The 21,839-nt window shown below is 33.7% G+C and overlaps 3 protein-coding genes across 5 annotated transcripts; 1 reads left to right on the forward strand and 2 right to left on the reverse strand.

Moving 5' to 3' along the window:
* Positions 1-871: 871 nt before the first annotated feature.
* Positions 872-12,403, forward strand: LOC107937350 (regulator of telomere elongation helicase 1 homolog). Of its 3 annotated transcripts, XM_016870218.2 has the most exons (23): positions 876-1,113; positions 1,521-1,777; positions 2,868-3,016; positions 3,539-3,620; positions 3,770-3,917; positions 4,123-4,279; positions 4,616-4,899; positions 5,045-5,090; positions 5,948-6,089; positions 6,186-6,340; positions 6,987-7,078; positions 7,182-7,280; positions 7,375-7,443; positions 8,196-8,282; positions 8,420-8,479; positions 8,580-8,704; positions 9,457-9,514; positions 9,581-9,686; positions 10,015-10,106; positions 10,206-10,595; positions 10,671-10,787; positions 11,142-11,287; positions 11,780-12,403. In XM_016870218.2, exons 1-23 carry the CDS (start codon positions 922-924, stop codon positions 11,853-11,855), a joined length of 3,129 nt encoding a protein of 1,042 aa, XP_016725707.2. In that variant the 5' UTR covers positions 876-921; the 3' UTR covers positions 11,856-12,403. The 3 variants fall into 3 exon arrangements, with proteins under 3 accessions (XP_040972217.1, XP_016725708.2, XP_016725707.2); XM_016870219.2 differs by lacking the exon at positions 11,142-11,287 and having other exon boundaries at positions 875-1,113; XM_041116283.1 differs by lacking the exons at positions 10,671-10,787; positions 11,142-11,287; positions 11,780-12,403 and having other exon boundaries at positions 872-1,113; positions 10,258-10,595.
* On the reverse strand, positions 12,401-19,383 carry LOC107937352 (receptor-like protein 15). Its single transcript, XM_041116282.1, has 9 exons — positions 19,300-19,383; positions 19,077-19,229; positions 18,254-18,328; positions 17,841-17,984; positions 17,659-17,709; positions 17,386-17,511; positions 17,104-17,184; positions 16,317-16,463; positions 12,401-15,327 (listed from the first exon to the last, which is right to left on the reverse strand). The coding sequence occupies exons 1-9, from the start codon at positions 19,361-19,363 to the stop codon at positions 12,401-12,403; spliced, it is 3,768 nt and encodes a 1,255-aa protein (XP_040972216.1). The 5' UTR covers positions 19,364-19,383.
* A 92-nt stretch (positions 19,384-19,475) lies between these two features.
* On the reverse strand, positions 19,476-20,757 carry LOC107937329 (receptor-like protein 15). Its single transcript, XM_041116284.1, has 2 exons — positions 20,386-20,757; positions 19,476-20,163 (listed from the first exon to the last, which is right to left on the reverse strand). The coding sequence occupies exons 1-2, from the start codon at positions 20,750-20,752 to the stop codon at positions 19,748-19,750; spliced, it is 783 nt and encodes a 260-aa protein (XP_040972218.1). The 5' UTR covers positions 20,753-20,757; the 3' UTR covers positions 19,476-19,747.
* Positions 20,758-21,839: the final 1,082 nt, after the last annotated feature.

A 21,839-nucleotide genomic window follows, 5' to 3' on the forward strand; every position in this document is an offset into this window, starting at 1 on the left:
ATACATATATATATTTATAATGTTTTAGTTTAATACTATTATTATGTTTAATATAGCATGCATGATTATTGTTTTTGAGATTATTGCCGCGATTATTATTTGCTTCAATATATTTCTGGTTATGTCAGTTATTCATTTTTATTCCATATCAGCTTTGCTTTGCATTACAACAAAAATTGTGTTCTTGTTTTCTAATTAATTTCAATAATCAAGGCAATGTACTGATTTAATATTAAGTCATCAAATTTCATCGCTATGTTGGATGGAATTTGTCGGCTCGTGTTAAATCGGTATATCCTTCTCAAAAATCAAAAATTGAAAGTTCTCGTCTTTTAAATTGGATCACGATTAGAATTTAAATTGAACTCGTACTTTTGAAAATCAAGACAACACATGTTTAAAAGATACCAATTTTGGGCGTCGCGAGGGTGCTAATACCTTCCTCGCACGTAACCGACTCCCGAACCCTAATTTTTCTGTGGATTTTAACGTAGACCTAAACTCAGCCTTCTTTTGTTTTAAAAAATAGATCTAATAGGTCTCCGATCACACCTATAAAAAAGGATCGGTGACGACTCCTTTTTATTTCAAAATCGAACTTCAGTTTTCAAACTTTTTCACTAGATCGCCACAATTAGCTACCCCAAAGTTAAAAATTTTCACAATTGTAAATTTGTAATAGACTGAAATCTAATAGAAAGAATTTCATTGTGTAAAATATTGGATTTGCATTTTAAATTCAAAATGAAAATAGGGGACTAAAATCAAAACATACAAAAAACACAGGGGCTTATAGAAAATTTTAACCAAATTACAATCATATTAGACGACAGCGTCTTGGAAATAAACTATGCACTAATCAGGAGCGCAATGGCGGGAAAATCTAACTCCCATTCCTTCGCCCCCTAGGGTTTATACACCATGTTCTATAAGACTACAACTCAATTCAAACTAGTTAAAAAAGGTAAACCCTATCATTTTTCTCGTAATCCAAACATAAAAAAAAGGAAAATGCCCACTTACAAGTTACGGGGAATCGATGTTGATTTTCCGTTCGAGGCATACGATTGCCAACTAGTTTACATGGAGAAAGTTATTGACGCTCTCCAAAAGGTACATTCTTAAAGGTTTTGTAGTTACTTTTGCTGTTTAGTGGTAAGGATTTTTTTTTGTTATTCTGAGTGGTGGAATTGAATTTAAGGAACAGTGATCACATGTCTGATTTTCTTCAATTTTTTTAAGAAAATATATAAAAAACTAAATTTTAGTTTATTGAAAGTACTGATTTTTTTTGGGAGAAATGTGTTAAATTATAAGAAAATTTTGGGTGCTGTTTTGAAACGTGGTTATGCAATTGAAGGGCATTCGGGTAATTGTTATTTATATTTTGGCATAGTTGAGTTGGATATTGATGTTGGGTTGTTTTAAATTCTTGTTCTGGGTTCTATTTTTAGGAACTAAGTGATGTGTAGTATGAATTTTGTTTATTTAAGGTTTGTTCTACTTGTTTTATGTTGCAGAGGTGTAATGCACTTTTGGAGAGTCCTACTGGAACTGGGAAAACATTATGTCTTCTCTGTGCCACATTGGCCTGGAGGAAAAGTTTGGGTGGTTTTTCAACTGGGAGTAGTCAAAGAAAGAGTGAATTCCATGGGAGCCAATCTGACGTAGGACCATCAGAGTCTCAGTCCAGTAACCATCCAACCATAGTGTATACCTCACGTACTCACAGCCAACTTCGGCAAGTCGTTCAAGAGTTGAGAAGAAGCAATTACAGGTCATGGTTGATTGTTTCATTACACATGATTTAGGTTTCTTTATCAATATCTTATTGTTCCAGTTGTGTTATGCGTGGTTTGCTGTAGTGGAGATGATTGACATGTCTTTGTCCTCCAAATTTAAGGAAAAACTGGAAGAGCATATGTTGGTTCGTGCCCTTTTTTGACATCTGCATCTGAGCTGATTTTGTTCAGTCTTACCACTTCCAATATTAGGCTGTAGACCAATGTCTTTGGGCTGGCTTACCAGATATGTCCGATCTGATCCATTCTCCTGGAAGACTTTTGTCTTGTTCTAGCCAGAGCCCAGGAGAATATTTTTGAGCTGATAACAACTTCTCTCTCTCTCTCTTCTCTCATCTCTTTTTAAAAAATATTTGTGGTAGAATCTATTGTCTTAAATCTGTTTGATAAGATAAGAGGTGGGATCTTGAGGTAATATAATATGCTTTGGAACTGAGCAATCGTGAAACTCTATTAAGCCAGATGTTCAATGGCTTGATCAAGTTGGCGAAAAATTTCCTGATACTTGGTTTGTTTAACAAATGAGTTTTACATCGCATTTTGAGCTTGGTTTGATTATTAACCCAAGCTCCATCTGTTTTAAACCTCAATTCAGTTGCTTTTTGATTGGAGCATAAAATAACTGCTGTATTTCTAGGAAATCTTTTCACTAGAGGTTTCAACTTGAATCATTCTTAGATTATCTGCATTTTACTCCTTGCCTAACTGGGTTTTTTTTTTTCGATCAGTATTTATATGAAATGTTGCATGTCTAGAAACATCAAGTCTTAAAAGAAAAAAAATTGAAGGTATAACAACATTTGAATTTTCATTTCTTTGAATGTGGCATAAACTTTGTTTGTCTTTTATGAAAATAAGGAGAAATATGAAGATACTGCAGATTTCCTAGCATTTTCTTGTCATCTATTACATCTAAGGGAGCTTCTCTTGTTGTTAATCATTGTTGTTAAAATATGTTCTTAAGCTTCTTCAGGGGTATCAGTGGACATTTATGTTGTTGATATTTTCATAAGCTCAATATTTTGGCTTAGGGTTTTGACTTTCTGAATATTAGAGGATGTACAGGCCCAAGATGATAGTTTTGGGATCTCGAGAGCAATTGTGCATACATGAAGATGTAAGTTTACTTCGAGGAAAAGCCCAGACAAATGCCTGCCGTTTCCTTTGCAGAAAGCGTCAGAAGCGTTCATGCACTCATTTTTCACGTGTTGCTGGTACTTGTTCACTTTTATGCATAGATGTCATTTGACATACACTGCCCATGCCCTGAATATGTCAGCATCTATTCAATAGGTCGTTTAATTTAAACTTTTAACTCTTGGTTGATGTACACTTTTATCTTATATAGACTGACTGTAAAAGGGGAGGATGTGGACTTTGATTCTGGCTTTAGAGTGTGTGATTATTATTAGGAATTGCTGTTAAAGTTTTGTATCACATTGGATTGTTATCCAATCTACAAGAGGAAAGTAAGAAATGCCTATATATATTCATCATGGTAATGCAGAGACAGTTTGCTTGATTTCCTTTTACAAAGTATTACTTCATGATGGTCATACAGGCTTGATATGAACAATAGGGAAGAGTTGAGATACTGTTCTAATGTTCTCTGGACCATACTATTCAATTATTTCCAGTGAATTGAGCAACTATCTCTCTAATTTCTTTTTTGAAGTTTTCAGTTGGAAATAGTTCAGGGGCATCCATTGTCAACTAATGTATCTTTTTTATTGTAGATTATATGAAGAGCAATCCTCATATTGGTGATGAGCCTGTTGACATAGAGGATTTGGTGAATATTGGAAGAAAATACGGACCGTAGGTTTCTGCAGTAGTGTTCTCTTTCCATACTTCATATGGTTGTTATTTTTACTCCAATGCATGTCCTGGTCTAAAGCCCCACTACTAATTTTAATATTGTTGATTATGTTTTCTTGCTAGTTTTTACAATGTCTTTTTTCTTGTAGGTGCCCTTATTATGTAGCGCGAGAACTCCACAAGACTGTTGATATTTTATTTGCACCTTACAACTATCTCATTGATCGTGAATATAGAGGATCTCTTAATTTTGAGTGGCACAATAGCATACTGATTTTTGATGAAGCTCACAACCTTGTAAGGGGAAAATTGAAATTTGTAACTGGAACTTATGTGTAAATTTTAGATAGAACATATTTTCTGCCGCTAATTGAAATTCTTTGTTCACTACTGTTGGAATTTAGTTATTCTATTGAATGAAATAGGCCAACTCATTTGACAGTCGACTTTCATTCTTTTGTTATGTGAGCTTAGCTACTAATTTCATGGGAATACAATGCAGGAAAGCATATGTGCTGATGCAGCCTCTTTTGACTTGTCTTCTGGGCTTCTGACTGCATGTATATCTGAAGCGAAACATTGTGTTGACCTAGCTGTTGGGAGGCGAGAAGAGTCAAATGATAAATCAGGGAATCCTGATAACTTTGCAATCCTTAGAGGTTAGTCAATTGGTACATTGAGATCGTATCTATATTGCTGTTCTTAGAAATGCTTTTGTATGCAACTATATATAACCTTTTATTATTTTCAAATGCCACAGTTGTTTCTTCAATGAGTTGTTTTTGCCCTCCTGCACTGAGTTAGCTTTGGTTCTTTAAGTTGAGGATATTGTACTTCTAGAAAACCTTTCAATCACTTTGCTGGCAGCTTCAGCTTAATTGTGTTTGTAATTTCATTGTATTTATGTATGAGTGTGTGCGCATCTCACTTTCTTTTTATATACACGCGTATCCTTATCAATACATTTATTTGGAGCTTATTCTTCTTGTTTTTAGCTCTTCTTTTGAAACTTCAGAAGCGAATTGATGAAGTTCCCATTGAATCCAAGGAACTTGGATTTACCAAGCCCGGGCCCTACATTTATGAACTACTTGCTGATCTTAATATCACACATGAAACTGCATCTAAGCTTATTGAAATAATTGAGGATGCTACTGTGCTACTTGAGGAAGATAAGAAGCATGATGCAAAGGGAAATGGCTGTAGGCTGGAAATCATTGGCAACATCCTTAAAAGTATATACAGAGACAAGGGCAATGGTCATGCTGATTCTTATCGTGTAAGCTTGGATCTCAGTGCCTTGAGTTGACAGACTCATGACAGTGGATGTTGTTATCATTACCTTTTTAATAGTGGGCATTGTTTCCATACTATTCTTCCCTAAGCTAGGCATCTTATGTTTGAACTCTCATCTGTTATTTTAGGTTCATGTGCAAGAGACTGAGGCAAATGCTACAGAAGTCTTCAAAGGTAATTCAGAGACCAAATTGTTAGAATTTGTTATTTGCTCTTTAATTTGTTCTACATGTATTTACCCTGCTCGATTCAATTTAGTTCTTTATTTAGATCAGGTTGACATTGTTAAAGATCATTATGATTCTTCCGGTTGTCAAGTATGAATGTAGGCATATGAACACCCCTTTTTTAGGAGCCTCATGGTTTACAAAGAAGATTAACTTTATTAATACATTAACAAATGAGGTTATTCTTTTCTTTTCTTTTCCCTTACTAAATGAAAAACTGGCTGGGAGTCTGGGATGCAGTAAGGATTCAGGAAAAGAAAATGAACAATAAGAAGTACTGAAAAAGAACTGGTGCTTATTGGCGTATGCATGTGATGTTAGTTGGAACTTGTGGAAATTACCCACATTGGTTGTAAGATATTGTTGTTAGTAACAAGGTTGTTGGTATTTCCTTGTATCTTGTTCAAAATCAAAATCTTACTTGCTATACTTGCATGGAATAGTAAGCCATTTAGTTACAAGATGAGGATCTTCCATCTTCCAGCCTCCTGTATACCAAAATGGGCAGACAAAAGAGGTAGACTTTTGTGTATTCCAAGGTGCACTATAGGTGCATATTCTTTCTTGTTGTAGAGTTTCATCTCAAAATTTATACAGATTTTATGGAACACATTCCTATCATTTTCTCTGAATTTATTCCACTTCTTGACAATAATTGATGCACTTCATATAGCTTCATCAGTCAATAATAACAGATAAGGGAGCTACAAGGTTCTGGTCCTGGATACCACCATTCTGCTGTGACGTTTTAATATGCTTTGTGGTAAAAATGAATTACATATTCATCTTTTTGAACATTGGCAGGTAAGTCATCCAGGATACTCAGCTGGTGGTGCTTCAATCCGGGAATTGCCATGCAGGAGTTCTCCGAAAGGGGTGTTGGATCTATTATATTGACATCGGGTACATTATCTCCCTTGGATTCATTCGCACAAGAATTCAAATTGTAAGTTGCACCAATTCATTCTTTTTAAAATTATTTTGCTTTGGCTTTCTTGAATCTTAATTACTAAAGAGAGAAATCTTCTGCATGTTATCTCAGAGATTTTCCTATTCAGTTGGAAAATCCTCATGTAATATCCTCAAATCAGATATGGGCTGGAGTTGTACCACTTGGTCCATCAGGTCGTCCCTTCAATTCATCTTTCCGATTTCGTGATTCTCCAGAATACAAACAAGAGCTGGGCAATGCTATTGGTATGTGAACCTTTTCATTGATAATAGTTAGATGTGCCAATGGTAAAACTAGTATTAGTCTAATGATCTCTGGATTCTCTTCTCAATTTCTCAATCCAATGAGAAATATTAACACTTATTGGTGGTAGAAAGGCTATTGGTTCTTTTCTCAGCTTCATCATATTACTGCACCGGAGGGAATTCATTGAATATACAATGTTCTGAATAATAGACATGAGCAGGTCATGCTATTTGGATAAAATTTGCTAAGAGAGCTGTCAATAGGTCCATAGCTCAGTGGGAGATCATTTGACTGTAGATAAAAACATGCTATGACTATCTTTAGTCTGGTGGGCTGAGTATACATGTTCAAAAGATTCAGGCTTTGTAAAAGAAAGAGCATGTTGTTTACATGAGGCAATATCAACTATTAATGCGTTGATCCAAGAGGGATTTTCTAAGTTTATACATGGAAACAATAACTTTCAAAGAAGGAAGTCCTTTATTTAACCATAATAGGCTTGAAGTATTATGCTCAAATTGTGCAGAGTTGCCTTGCATATGCTTCAGTTTATGATAATTAATGACAATTAGGTTTCCATATTTGCCTTCGTAGCCATAATGTTTCAGTAACATTGTTTTTTTCTCTTTTTGAGTTCTTTTCCAGTCAATTTTGCTCGAATTGTACCTGATGGACTGCTTGTGTTCTTTCCATCTTACTACCTTTTGGACCAGTGCATTAGTTGTTGGAAGAACATGGTAAGATCTTGGAACAAGAATAATGGAGAAAGGAAGTGAATCCATACTTTTAGCTTCATAAATTATTTTCTTTTCATAAACATTATTTTTTTTCTCCTTGCAGGGTAATACAAATTCAAGTACGATATGGGAAAGAATATGCAAATTTAAGAAACCCGTTATTGAACCCAGACAATCTTCCCTCTTTCCTATGGCAATTGAGGTTGTAGATTCAGGAAAATTTTAATTTGTCTTATATAGTATTCAAACAATCAGAGACTTCATAGCCCGGATAAATAGTTTCTTTTCTTTGGCAGGACTATATGACTAAACTAAAGGACACCTCCACTTCGGGAGCAGTATTTTTTGCAGTTTGTCGTGGCAAGGTATGCTGTTCCCATCCAAACTTAAAGCAAATCTTTGTTTTTGCACTCTGCCAGACATACATGTAACATGTTTTGTGGTGATAAAAGAATGGAGAGATCTCCCTTGTGCTTTCAACCATATATTGTGCCTATGGAAAGGTTGTTTGGGGGCTTCAGAGATGCACCCTTACAAGCCTCTCTGACATAATTCTTGTGTAGTGGTGTTTTACTTTTACAAAGGAGAAAATACATGCTACCTGCTAGATGGAAAATAGCTGTGTTATATAAATTCCAGAATATGTTTCTAGCATACTTTTTATTTTTATTTTTTATCTTTTCTGATTTCTGATTCCTTAATAAATACTTTTTTATATATTCAAGAGATGTAAGATTTTAGTGAATAACGCATTATTCCTCACTAGCAGATATACGAACGAGTTCACCTTGTATTTGTTACTAAACCTTGGATTAAACTATGGAGCAATTTTCTTTGTGATCCTGAACTTCATCTTTATTTATACTTATGTTTGGTTCCAGGTTCTCTAGATCTGTATGAACAGTACTGTTAGTAATAATATATAATAAAAGTAATGACTCAGGTCGTATTTCTTGCTAATGTGTAATGTTCTACATGGTTTGTGAGTCTACATTACTGTAGTCTTGGTTCCTTCCCCCCCCCAAAAAAAAAAAAAAAGGCTTCTTGTTTATCTTTCTGAAGCTCAGCTTTGTCTACCATGGTTGATTCTTTTTTCCCCCTCTTTCTATTTCTTCAGGTCAGTGAAGGATTAGATTTTGCTGACCATGCTGGAAGGGCAGTGGTCATCACTGGGATGCCATTTGCCACACGGACAGACCCCAAGGTTTGGTCATCCTTAGCCTATTGCTCAGTTTCTTCATTGGCAGTTTTCATTCCACTCTTTATCAGCTTTGCTTTTTTCTAAATCTGTTACTGAATGAGCATCGTAGAACTGAGTGTCTACATCTGGTAATATGACAGGTTCGTCTCAAACGTGAGTACCTGGACCTACAGGCACAATCACCCAGGGAAGGATGTAAGGTGATGACTGATGCAGATATTTCTCGAGTAAAGATGTTTTTGAAATTTAATTAAATGCTTTTCATTTTTAAGTAAACAGTTTCCATGCTAATTTCATCAGATGATTAAGTTGTTATCTGGAGAAGAGTGGTACAATCAACAAGCATCAAGAGCTGTAAATCAGTCAGTCGGACGAGTTATCCGTCACCGTCATGATTATGGAGCGATTATCTTTTGTGATGAAAGGTACTTGCTTTCTATTGCCCTTTCCTTGTGATCTTTCATCTGAGAATTCTCCAAGTAGTAAATATAACAGTTTATGTTTGATGTGTTCCCTTCGACTCTCTTTCGGAAACATTTTATATCTAGTTTTGCTTTTCACTTCCCATAATGAGGGGTTAAAACTGTTACTCCAGTGCTTATTAATGCATTGATTTAACTACTTAAAACCCCCAGTTGTAAAATTAAGCATTTAGTGGTAAACTTGGATGTACTACCTTAGTTTACATTATCAGTCTGGACCTGACCAAGCATGAAGCGAAAAGTTTTCTCAGTTTGGAAGAATAAGACCTAAGCTGTAAACTTGGGAAGTTGAAGGCTCACAAGCGATTTGTTTGTGTGAACCCATCCATCCATTTTTTTTTTGTGAATCATTCATGGAGTTGTTCTTATCCCTTGTTTTCTGTAAAGTAATATGCATATCACTTCTAAGTTAACACCTGCAGCATATATATATATTAACGTTTTATGTTTTTTTTTTTGTACATTTTCTTTTAACTAGTTTTCTGTTTATTATAATGTTGATTGATTGTTTGTTTGAGTTTGATGTGTTTGTTTCCATATATTGTTATAATCTATTCAACTAGGAACCGTATGGTTGAGGTTTTCAGAAATTTTCAACTGCAAAATGCATTTCCCTAAAACTTGTTCTCCTTAACTTGGTCAACTTATTGTGCATTTGCCTTCAATTGTTAATTTATCTTCTGAGATCTTTACAGGTTTGCTCAATCAAGTCGACAGTCTCAAATATCAGTTTGGATACTGCCTCATATTAAGGTATACTTCTACAAAATGAAGCAACCCTTTATTAGAAGGACTGCTTATTCCTCTTTTCTTTTGCAGTGTTATTCCAAATTTGGGGATGCTGTTTTTACGCTGACTCGTTTCTTCCGAGATGGAGGAAGCCGTACTCCTGCAAAGCCAGAACTAGCGGACCAGAAAACCCTTGGTTAAGTGTCCTTTAATGATGTTACTGTTGTCATGTTTCTTTGATTCGTATCTCTTGATCTTAAAATGTCCAAAACTATTGATGGAGCTGTTTTAAACCTAGCTTCTTTTTAGTTTTGAAGATCTGAAGTCTGAAGTTTTTGCTCTAGTAATCAACTGCAATTTCTATTCAATTTTTATTGGTGGGGAAGTTGACCTTTGTCATTGAATGCGATGCCTTGCTGTTATAAGTGCATGGCTCTTTACCCTCTTCTGATTACAGCATTTTTGATCATTTCGTCACCAAGATTACCTTAATAAAATCATCCATATTTCTTAATTTTATACAGATCTAAGTCCAACTTCTACAAAACCAGTTCCCGATGAGATAAAAACTGCTCAGGCTCTGGACGAATCTTACACGGAAAAGCTCTCTGTTTTGGTATCTATTGTTTTCTATGCATAATGTCAGCTTTTTTATGAACTTCTGTTTCTTGTTTTTCCTTCATATGAGTTGTATCTTAATAACATGTGTTTGCAGTCTACTTCAATGGATCTACCTCACTCCAAACACAAACTATCTTCTCTTTTAGATGTTAAAAGCAGCAACAACTCGAGCCATCTCAGAGATATTCCTCCCGCCAATCTTTCATGTTTCACTCCGTGTATGGATTTGAAAAAATTGAAGCGATCAAGTGATCCAATGAGCAAAGAAAAAAAGTTGTTAATTACTGGGAGGGGAAAAATGCAATATCAAAATCATGATGTTATTGGTTTGACTGGTCATCTTCCATCAGATAAACAACAAAGTAAAGAGCAACAACTATGTTCTATGAAGAAACGCAAAGCACTACTAATAGAGCATGATAAAAGTTCCAATGTTAATGCATCAGATGCCCAAAGATCAGTGCCAAGAGACCTTCCTTTCACAGTAAGTTTAGTGAAGCACAGCAATCTTTATGCGACTACAAATATGTTGAATGCTAATGTTCATTTACTGCACAAGGATGATGGAGATGCAGAGGTGGATGCTAAGTTTCTAAATCATAAAAAGAACGATGTTCGTGGAAGTGCTGAACAACTTGGTGCAGAGGAAACAAGAGGCTCCGCTTTTCTGATTCAGGTAAAATGCATCTTTTTCTTCCAAAATTTCTTATAAATGCCAGCAATTGAAAATTTTAATTGCTTTGATATTTGCTTTGATTCTATGTGAATTTTGGAATGAGTTTTGGGTTTTAAGTTGAGAAACTTATCTTTGGAACCTCTAGAGAAATTAAGTTGAAAAGACTTGTATGACATGCATTCATTCCTTGTTTAATTGTTGGAACTATCTTCCCTTAGTGATTTATTGTTAATTTGTCTTTTGCTGCTTTCTCTTGAAATTCACAATACAGGCTAACTCTTGTGGATTTTCACTTTCCTGATTGCATTAACTGATTCGGATTGGGAATTTTTTTGAAAATTTCTTTGCCATCAGGTCAAAGAGAAACTTAGTCCTGCAGAATACAAAGATTTTGTGGGTTATATGAAGGAAATAAAGTCGAAAGTGATAAATATTGGTAATCCTCTGCAATGCATTGTGGAGTTATTTTCAGGATCTGAGAGGCTTCATCTTCTTGAAAGGTGTGCAAATACTCCAAAATGGTTGTCACCTAAAATATAGCATTAAATTTGAAGACTGAGCAATTACTTAACATTGTCAGTTAGGCATTGTGAAAAATAATTTAGTAGGCTTAACCTTGTATACATTGAGCAGAGACTTTCTGATACTCATCCAGTTAATCCTATGATGCTATAAACCATATTTTGCGGTTCTAGGTTTCATTGGAAGTGTGGCAAATTTAATTTCTTATTCTTGGCTTGTGTAAATGATTTATAAATCTAAGCCCAACATTGTTTGAAATCATCAAATATGTTAGAGCCTTAAAGGCTGCAAGTGCCATCAGAGGTCTATCAGCAACACTAGCAAAGAAACAAATTGCTAGTTTACACCATACCTAGACTTCTGTCTACTGATATTCTTTAGCCTGTCATTCATTTCCATCCCCCTTGTTAGCTTGCAGCTATTATCGATTATTTTTACTGGACCTTACCCTCTGTTGTCATCTGTTACAGATTCAAGGATTACGTGCCTGCGAGATATCGTTCTTTGTATGAGCAGTACCTCGAAACCAGTAAAAGAAATGCCTGAAAATCAGACGAACTAAACTTATCTGGTTGAAACAGTAATTAGACGATGCCATTTGCCAATGTGATGGTTAGAAGTGAAACTTTGAGACTTTAGCAGCATGATACTTTCTAGATCAAGAATCTTTGAAGAAACATACAAACATTATGGAAGGTTTGTATGTAATAAACTGCAACTTTGCACAGCGATTGGAAGCTTTTGGATGCATAACCAAGCAACCAAGTTGCTCATTTGTGTGTGGAGAAAAGAAACTTATTCAACATGAAGGTGGTGTTACACATAGCAAGCAATCTTCCATAATTATTTGTTGCTGCTACTGAGATTATGAAGGACTAGACCTGGTGACAGCTAACATTTTGTACAAATTGAAATCAAACCAACTGAAATAGCAGTGAAACTAAGAATATGGCTTGTGGGAGTTTTTATTCAGTTCCAGAAAAGCACTTTAAATCCATGTCTTAACACAGTTATTCCATATAAACCTGGCTTTGCAATCGACAGCTTTATACCCCTTGTAAACTCTTTTATCGGAAACCGCAATTGCTTTGCTACATGTTTCCACTAAAAAAACTTCTGGGGAAATTATCTATCACAAAATAGTAGCAGGAATCAACGGCCATATGTATATGGTAAAACCATGCTTGCCTCCAATAAGGATTTATGTACAGCACAGCTGCGATACACAATAGCACCATCACGTAACATGCGAAGAAGCTTGCATAGAAAGCATCCATATCAATGAAACCATGGTCTTCTTTGTTGCCAGCTGAAGCCTTCGGTGTCAATGGTGTTTCCACGGGCGAACAATTCTTCCCCACCAATGAGCCACAAAGAAAAGGATTCCCGACATAGTTGCTTTCATCAAATGCTCCCAATTGTCCAATCCTTTCAGGTGTTTTTCCAGATAAATTGTTGTATGACACATTGAAGTATTCTAGGAAATGTAACACTGCAAATTCGGCAGGGATATTCCCTGTCAAATTGTTGTAGGAAAGATCTAGACTTTCCATGTCCATGAGGTTAGAAAATGCTTGTGGCACTGGTCCGGTCAAGCTATTGTGAGAAAGGTTCAATGTGAAGATCTTCTTAATGTTTTTTGTTTCAAAACTAATTTCACCGGTAAGCTTGTTGCAGGAGAGATCAATTCCAGACATGTATTGAAGCATTCTTCTCTTGTAATTGTAGGATCTGCTCTTTACTGTGTATTCTATTGAAACTTCAATGGACACTGAGCTATTCATGCCGTAATAAATAGTTTGATGCCAAATATATTGCTCAGGTGCATAATTCAGTGCAAAAACTTTTAAACAAGAAGGAATACCACCAGAGAGATTGTTTTGAGAAAGATCAATCAAGCTTAAACGATCCAACTTGCATAATTGAATTGGAATTTCACCCTCAAAGTGGTTTCTCCTTAAGAGAAGATAACTTAATTTAGAAAGATTGCTAACCCAATTTGGAATGTTACCCTTCAAGTGGTTATAGCTGAGATCCAATGTCACCAACGACGAGCTATCATGAAAAGCATTCGGTAACGCTCCTTGTAGCTTATTTTTAAATAAATGAACTTCCCTCACCGATACCGGCTTGAAGCAAGATGGTAGAGTCCCAGATAAACTGTTCATGGAAAGGTCCAAAAATTGAAGTTTGAAATTGAGACTACAAATTGCCCTAGGTATTGAACCTTCAAGTTGATTATCTGCCATGGCAACTTGTTCCAAATTCGAAGCATATCCCCTCCATTGTGGCAATCTACCAAAGAGTTGGTTCCTGCTCACATCCAATGCTGCCAGCTCTGACATATTCCAAATCCAACTTGGGACTTCACCAAAGATAGAGTTATTGCTAAGATCTAGTATATACAAGTCAGAGCAGTTAGCTAAGACATTTGGGATCATCCCAGTGAAGTTATTTCCATTTAATTCGAGCACGACCAACCTTGTTAGAATAAAATTCCCAGAGAAAATTGATCCTTGTAATTTGTTATTTGATAATGCAAGGACCTGTAATAAAGAGCAGCCCATAGTCATGTGCTCAGGTATCTCTCTAGACAATTGGTTGTTTGATAAGTCCAGAACTTCTAGGGAACTCATATCACCAAATGAAGAGGGAATGCTGCCATTGAAATAATTCTTTGACATGTTCAAATAACCCAAAACTGGTAGGTGTGCTCCCATTTTTACTGGGATGTTGCCACCGAAGGCATTGTTGGAGATATCCAAATATGATAAAGCAGAATGCACATACGATGGCACTTGAAATGGCCCTGACAGAGAGCAATTCATGAGACTCAGGGTTACTAGCTTCGTGTTGTTTTCCAACAACCAAAACGGAAATCGATCCACCTTGAAATATATGTCTGAGAGAAAAACAACCCACAACTCACTTTGATGGTACAAGAATTGTGGAAATGACCCACCACTTCCACAACAAGATAACTTGATGGTACTCAATTGGAACCTTGGAGCCGAAGAATGCGACATCTCATGATCATCAGCATGTATGTTGTTGTTATCTGCATTGAGGTCCTTGAGCTTTGAAAGGTTGAACAAGGGTCTTAATGAGCTTGGGATGTGAAATTTATTGTTTGAAATATCCAACAATTGGAGGGATGTTAGACTTTCAAGGGCAGATATATTTCCAGAGAACTGATTGGAAGAGAGGTCCAAAGATTCAAGCAATGTTAGGCTTTGAAGGGCAGATATATTTCCAGAGAACTGATTGGAAGAGAGGTCCAAAGATTCAAGCAATGTTAGGCTCTTAAGGGCAGATATATTTCCAGAGAACTGATTGGAAGAGAGGTCCAAAGATTCAAGCAATGTTAGGCTCTTAAGGGTAGATATATTTCCAGAGAACTGATTGGAAGAGAGGTCCAAAGATTCAAGCAATGTTAGGCTCTTAAGGGCAGATATACTTTCAGAGAACTGATTGGAAGAGAGGTCCAAAGATTCAAGCAATGTTAGGCTCTTAAGGGCAGATATACTTTCAGAGAACTGATTGGAAGAGAGGTCCAAAGATTCAAGCAATGTTAGGCTCTTAAGGGCAAATATATTTCCAGAGAACTGATTGGAAGAGAGGTCCAAAGATTCAAGCAATGTTAGGCTCTTAAGGGCAGATATACTAAGGGCAGATATACTTTCAGAGAACTGATTGGAAGAGAGGTCCAAAGATTCAAGCAATGTTAGGCTCTTAAGGGCAGATATACTTTCAGAGAACTGATTGGAAGAGAGGTCCAAAGATTCAAGCAATGTTAGGCTCTTAAGGGCAAATATATTTCCAGAGAACTGATTGGAAGAGAGGTCCAAAGATTCAAGCAATGTTAGGTTCTTAAGGACAGATATATTTTCGAAAAGCTGATTGTAAGAAAGAGATAACGTTTTAAGGGAGGTGAGGTTGGAGAAACACATGGGTAAGCTACCCCTTAGATTATTGCCATTGATATCCAACTCTTGGAGATTTATCAATTCACAGAAATCTGCAAAAGCAGTAGTATTATATGTATATATTTAAGGAGTTTACAAATAGGTACAAATCTAAATAACAAATAATATGTTAAATTAATTAGAATTTTAATCAACTCAATATAAAATATTCAAGGGTGAAAATTAGAATATATTCAAATCTAAATCAAAATAAATTTAAGTAAAACTCATATATAATGGACTTGAAACTTACAATTATTTGGGAGAGAATCTACATGTGATGGGATTTGAATCTAGACATTCAAGATGCTAAGCCCTAATTCTTTGCCTTTAGTGTCAGTTATATTGCTTAAGTTTAATTTTTTTTTCTGGTCCATATGCTTTGTAGAATTAAAAATTTTAGTCTTTCTACTTGTGCAATTTGAAATTTAAAGGTTAATTGGTGTATTGTTAATGAATTTCCATTTTGAATCCGAATATCCATTTTGAATCCGAATATTATCCATATCCATATCAAGATGCTAAGCCCTAATTCTTTGCCTTTAGTGCCAGTTATATTGCTTAAGTTTAATTTTTTTTTCTGGTCCATATGCTTTGTAGAATTAAAAATTTTAGTCTTTCTACTTGTGCAATTTGAAATTTAAAGGTTAATTGGTGTATTGTTAATGAATTTCCATTAAATTGAAATATATGCATTTTAATATTCAAAGGTTTGATTCAAGTAGTTAAATTTTTTATTTATATATAAAATCAAAATTGTAAAGTGGATTTAAATATCTTTCCTTTATGGCTTTACATGAATAAGCAAAGCAAATTCATATGTATTTATCCATATCTATTTTGAATCCAAATATTATCTTAATTTGTAACATTTGAATATAGAAAAAGCAGATCAAATCTATGGATATTTTAATCTATACTCCAAATTACCACATTTAAGAGAAACTAAATTTAAAATTTTAAAAATTCAACACAATTATATATATTATATCTAGAGATATATAAAACTAAAATGATGAGTAACTTAGAATAGAATATTTACCATTCATAGGTGGAGTGTTGTTACCATCAATACCATGGGCGGTCAAATTTTTAAGGGAAATGAGTGGTCCAAAAACTTGAATAAAGTTTGAAGGTAAAGATGATTCATGCAACTCCAACTCTTCCAAACTTCTTAAATTTAGCCCTTCTGTTCAATTACATTAATTGCAAGTTATATTTTGAAGAAAATATGAGAAACAAAGTATTTTTATAAAACTATGAAGAAAATATCAAATATGAGGATCAAATCCTAACAAATTAAAATAGAGAATTAACTTCTCAATTTTCATAAAATAAAGGAATGCAATTTATGATTACAACATTTTGAGTATTCTTATATATTATTAAAAAAAAGTTTACTAATTTATTGCATTCTCATCTTTACATCCTTTCATAATTTTTTTTTTTTGAAAATAGATCCACAGAATGCATTAGTTTGGGGGGAAATTACAACATTGGAAAATAGTTTCCTAAAAAACCACGAGGCTGCCTAACATTTTGTCACTTGTCACCTCATGCACTGCTAACAATGGGCGATGCCTTGGGTGAGAAAAACCCTAAAAAAACTTAAACCGCGCCTTAACATCCTTTCATAAATTAAAACTACGAAATTAATTAATCAAGATTTATTTATTTTTTTAAAATCTGGAAAATGGATTTAAAACAAAAATTTGACCTTTCAAGTAAACAATATTATCAAGTATCTAATATTAAGGACAATTTTAAATAAAAATACTTAAAATCAAATAAATATTATCATAAGAGGAAAATTGAAAGAATAAAATTACCTTGTCGAGTGAAGTTTTTATTGACCTTACAATAGGACAACTCTAAACGCTTCAATGAAGTAAATTCTGCTGTAACAGAGGCTTTCAATATCAAAATGTGTGTGAAAGACAAAAAGGCAAAGATATTAGAGAAATATTCCAACAAAATATGTACCATCAAATATAAAAATAAAGTAATTAAATTTAAAAAATGCGATGAGTATAAGGACTGTATGCATAATTAGACTTACATATATAAATTAATTCATAATATTTAATTTGTAAGAAAACATCAAAACTGACCATTGTGGGAATAAGAAGGCATTGTGGTTTCATTAATATTAAATCCTTGTAAAGAAAGAGTCTTCAAAGTGGGGAATAAGCCCAATGATTGTAATGAGAAGCTACAACCTGCATCTGCATCTGCATCTGCATGTAAAACAATGCTTTATTTCTTTAGAATATGTGTAATTAACAAGTCAGGGCAAATAAAACAAATCTTTATTTCTTTTTCCTCTTCTTCATATCTATAAATTTTATAGTTTACCCCCCCCAAAGAGTAGAGTTTAACATTACCTAGATTGCAGGCCATATTCAGCTCCTCCAAATTGCTGAAACCATAAAAATCTGAGGAGAATCAGAAATGAAAAATAGTTTAGTTCAAATAAAGCTTATGAATGTATATTACTCATTCAATATTTCTTTTTTCTTCTTAAGAAAATAAAAATACTGAGGATGGGGAGAAGGGTGATTTTTACCTTTCATATCTATTAATCCATTGCATTGATAGATATCAATCCACAGAGTCTTTAGATTTGAAAGTGTAGCAAGAGATGACATTATACTATTGTTGAAATCATTACCACTCAAATCAACAACTTTCAAATTCATCAGCCTTATTCCTGCACCATTATCAAGTAACAACATTTTTATTTATTTTATTCCATAAAATATTTATTTTTTTAAATTAACACGTGTTTCTTTTTTTAAATATTTTATTATATTTATATGGGACACTTGTCAATCCAATTACTTTACTTATGAAGTTTAAAATCTCCACAAGTAATATACCAAATATTTTCTCTAAGTTTATAATAAATTTAACAATAACAAAATTTTAAAAAAAATAAATTTAATGTTAAATTGAAAAATTAAAAAAAATCATAAATACCTTGAGATGGAATAAACCCATTCACTTCATTACCGGATAAGATCAAATCCTCTAAATTGCTGAGAGCATTTAAATCTGAAGATAACGTTATAAAGGAAACTAAAAATAAGTGTTTTTTCTTTAGCATGTGAAAACTAATGGGAACTATTCATTTAGCCTACTACATTAATTTGAGTTAGATTTTGAACAAAGTCATTTTCAATTTCCCACTTAATTATTTCAAAACAATAATTATTCTTTTGTAAATGTGAAAATGAGCTTTTCGATTAAGTTTTGGTCTAGCTTGAATGGGTTTATTCAGTTCAACTTATGAAATTTTTATTGTCGGTGATAAATATTAGGCTAAGTATTGAAATAGAGATGAAACTTTTTATGAGTTGCACATGAATCAAAACTTCCAAAATAATTAAGTAAAAGTTAAGTCTTCCTCAAATAAAAGAGAAACCTTACAAAATGACCAAATAAGGGTTGAACCTTTTCAATTGTTCTCAAATAAGGATTTTTCAAATACCATTTAACATATTTGAAATTATGTTTTTTTTTCTTTTCAAATAATATCTTATTAAACCGTCTATATTTTATTCTAAATACGTCAATCTTCATCTAATTTTTACTTTCGAAAGAGCATGACTTTTTTTTAAACCATTTTGAAAGGTAATTAGGTGCTTGCAAATAAATGTTAACAATTTATTTAATATAATTACATATTAGTAAGTTACAGCCTTTTTATATATATCTAATTAATTGGAAAATGGATGAAAAGCATTTAATTGTGAAAGGAAAATTGCAAATCATATAAAATCAAAAGATACCATATTCTTACCTTTTGTATAAATTGCCCCCTCCAATTGGTTATAAGATAAATCCAAAGACTTCAAATTCGATAGCACAGCAAGGGACGGGAATATGCTATTGTTAAAGAGATTATCATATAAACTAAGTACCTCAAGTTTGTTCAACTTCATTCCTTCTTTTCCTGAAAAGAAAAAAAAGTTGACGTAATTTCATCTTAAAAAAGATCATATGTTTGAAGCCAAGTGATTTACCATGGAATAAAGACCCAAGGCTGTTAATTTCATTTCCCCCTAAATACAACTCCTTCAAGTTCATCCAATTATTATTGCTTTCTGTTCATATCCAATCAAAATATATGTTAGTTGATCAAGTTATTTAAAAAGGGATAAGATAACATTTAGTCCCTGAATTTTGTAACTTTCTCCAACTTGGTTCTTCAATTGTTTTTTTGTCCACGTTAGTCTTGGAATTTAACATCTTTCCATAGCTTTGGTCCATGAGATGATGTGGCACTATGAGATTGTGTCATGTCATCACCTAAATTCTTGAAAAATTGCTAAATTTTAGGACTAATGTGGACCAAAAAAGTTTATGGACTAAGAAAAAATTACTAAATTCATGGACTAAATGTTGCTTTACCCTTATAAAAAAAACTAACTAATAAGCTTTCTATTTTTTTAATCAATTTAAGCATGATATTCAAAAAGGAAACATGCCTTGTATATTAAGGGTTCCTTTTAGTCCGCAATGCTTCAAACCCAATGATTTTAAAGAGGTAAAACCATCTAGTTGTGATAGGATGTTATTTCCTAAATGGTTGCGAGATAAATCCAAAGTTTCTAAATTGTTCAGCTTTGGTAACATCTCAATACCTGTCAACAATAGTATTAAAAAAATGGACAAAACTACTTTAAACTTGGATAAGTTTTGCATCATATACAATTTAATACTTTTACCATTGGTAGGATTTGATCCTGTGAATATATTGTAAGCTAGATTTAAAGACTTGAGTGATGAAAGTTCACTTAAGGAGGCTAAAATGCTATCGTTGAAATAATTTTCACTCAAGTCAAGATTCTCCAACTTGTCCAATTTCAATGATAACCTTTCAAAACCTACAAGGAATAAGGAAATATAGTAAATTAGCAATGTCAGGGGATAGGGTCTTGGCTCCAAAAAAATATGGTAAATTTTTAGTTTAGTCCTTACCAAAACTATAAATTGATGCAATAATAAAATTTCATTTCAATGATGAACAAGTAGTTAAAATGATTTTTTTTACATGCAGAATAAGAAAAATAAATAAATGCTCATAATAAAGTTGAAAGGTAATAAACCTTGATTGACAACACAACCGGCTATGGAATTTCCAATTAAAGAAAGACTTTGTAATTCCTCAAAAGGAAGAAACAAAGAGGCATTAAGGTACCAGTCCATCTTATTGTAGCCGGAATAATTAAGGAAAAGATGGGTGACTCGTCCGGTTATTGGGTTGCATTCAACCCTTTCCCACTCACAACAATTTGATGAACTCTCTTTTTTTGGATTTAACTCAAAGTTATTGGGTTGAAACTTATAATTAATGAACTCAAAGAAAGGTTTGAGTTGGAAGAGAGCAGATCTTTCCTCCTCTAAGCACCCATCACACAGCCCAGCTCCTAAGGATAACACTACAAGAACCAAGGCCAACCATTTCAACTCCATCTCACCACTTTATGCATTTGTAGCCAATGCACAACCCCTTTATATGCTAAAAGAAAAAGAAAGAACGCTTCATGTTTCCAAGAAATTCATTCACAATCGCTCAAATTGTTTACTTTGTTTTTCAACTTTATCATTGATATTTTCATGGAACCCTCTTATTTCTCTCTTTTTTTCCACATTAAAGATACATATGTTAATGCATATGGCTAATAAGGTGTATAGTCAGTCAATCCCGTGTGGGCCACTATCTTTTCTTTCCATTCTTTTCATATACAACAGAGACTCCTCCTGTGCCATTGTTTCTTGTCTTTCATCTGAATGTATCTACAGTTGTTTCCTCAGTTTCCAATTATTGCTGCTTTGCTGATTTATTGTGATAAAATAAGTTTTATTATCAGGAGAAAACTATTAAAAAATAAATGTATTAATAAAAAAAATTAAATAAGACCAAATAGGAATATAGTTAACATTCATTGTTTAATACTAACATAATTATTATTTTTTCATTTAGAATTCAACACCAAACAAAAATAATATACCTTTGTTAAAACAATGAATGATATTTTTAAATAGTAAATGTTAACTTTGTTTAAATTTGGCTTTATATAATTTTTTTAATAGTATAGGGACTGTAGCGACGTAAAAATTTTGCTTGGTCGCTAATTGTGGCAATCTATTGAAAACTTGAAAACTGAGGTTTGATTTTAAAATAAACAAGGAGTCGCCACCGATCATTTTTTAGGTGTGATCGGACACCTATTAGATTTATGTTTTAAAAAAAAAAAACAAAAGTAGGCTGAGTTTGGGTCCACGTCAAAATCCAGAGGAAAAGTAGGGTTCGGGAGTCGGTTACGCGTGAGGAAGGTATTAGCACCCTCGCGACGCCCAAAATTGGTATCTCATAAACATGTGTTGCCTTGATTTTCAAAATACGGGTTCAATATAAGATTTAATCGTGATTCGATTGAAAAGACAAGAAATTTTAGTTTTTGGTTTTTTAGAAGGGTGTTCCGTCTTTAACACGAGCCGACAAATTCCATCCAACATAGCGATAAAATTCAATGACTTAATATTAAATCGGTACATT

Source organism: Gossypium hirsutum, chromosome A06 (assembly GCF_007990345.1).
Source record: "Gossypium hirsutum isolate 1008001.06 chromosome A06, Gossypium_hirsutum_v2.1, whole genome shotgun sequence".
NCBI lineage: Eukaryota > Viridiplantae > Streptophyta > Magnoliopsida > Malvales > Malvaceae > Gossypium > Gossypium hirsutum.

Bases quoted from the DNA above. Each gene is read 5' to 3' on its own strand.
- LOC107937350 (XM_016870218.2), top strand. From the start codon at position 922: ATGTTCTATAAGACTACAACTCAATTCAAACTAGTTAAAAAAGGTAAA. The intron at 7,281-7,374 runs GTTGTAGATTCA...TTTCTTTGGCAG, and splicing joins TCTTTCCTATGGCAATTGAG to GACTATATGACTAAACTAAA. The intron at 10,107-10,205 runs GTATCTATTGTT...ATGTGTTTGCAG, and splicing joins CGGAAAAGCTCTCTGTTTTG to TCTACTTCAATGGATCTACC.
- LOC107937352 (XM_041116282.1), bottom strand. From the start codon at position 19,363: ATGAACTTGAAGGAGTTGTATTTAGGGGGAAATGAAATTAACAGCCTT. The intron at 17,185-17,385 runs GTCAGTTTTGAT...TGATATTGAAAG, and splicing joins GCCTTCTTATTCCCACAATG to CCTCTGTTACAGCAGAATTT. The intron at 16,464-17,103 runs GTAATTTTATTC...GTAATTGAACAG, and splicing joins TAAAAACTTCACTCGACAAG to AAGGGCTAAATTTAAGAAGT.
- LOC107937329 (XM_041116284.1), bottom strand. From the start codon at position 20,752: ATGGAGTTGAAATGGTTGGCCTTGGTTCTTGTAGTGTTATCCTTAGGA. The intron at 20,164-20,385 runs GTTTATTACCTT...TATTCCTTGTAG, and splicing joins CGGTTGTGTTGTCAATCAAG to GTTTTGAAAGGTTATCATTG.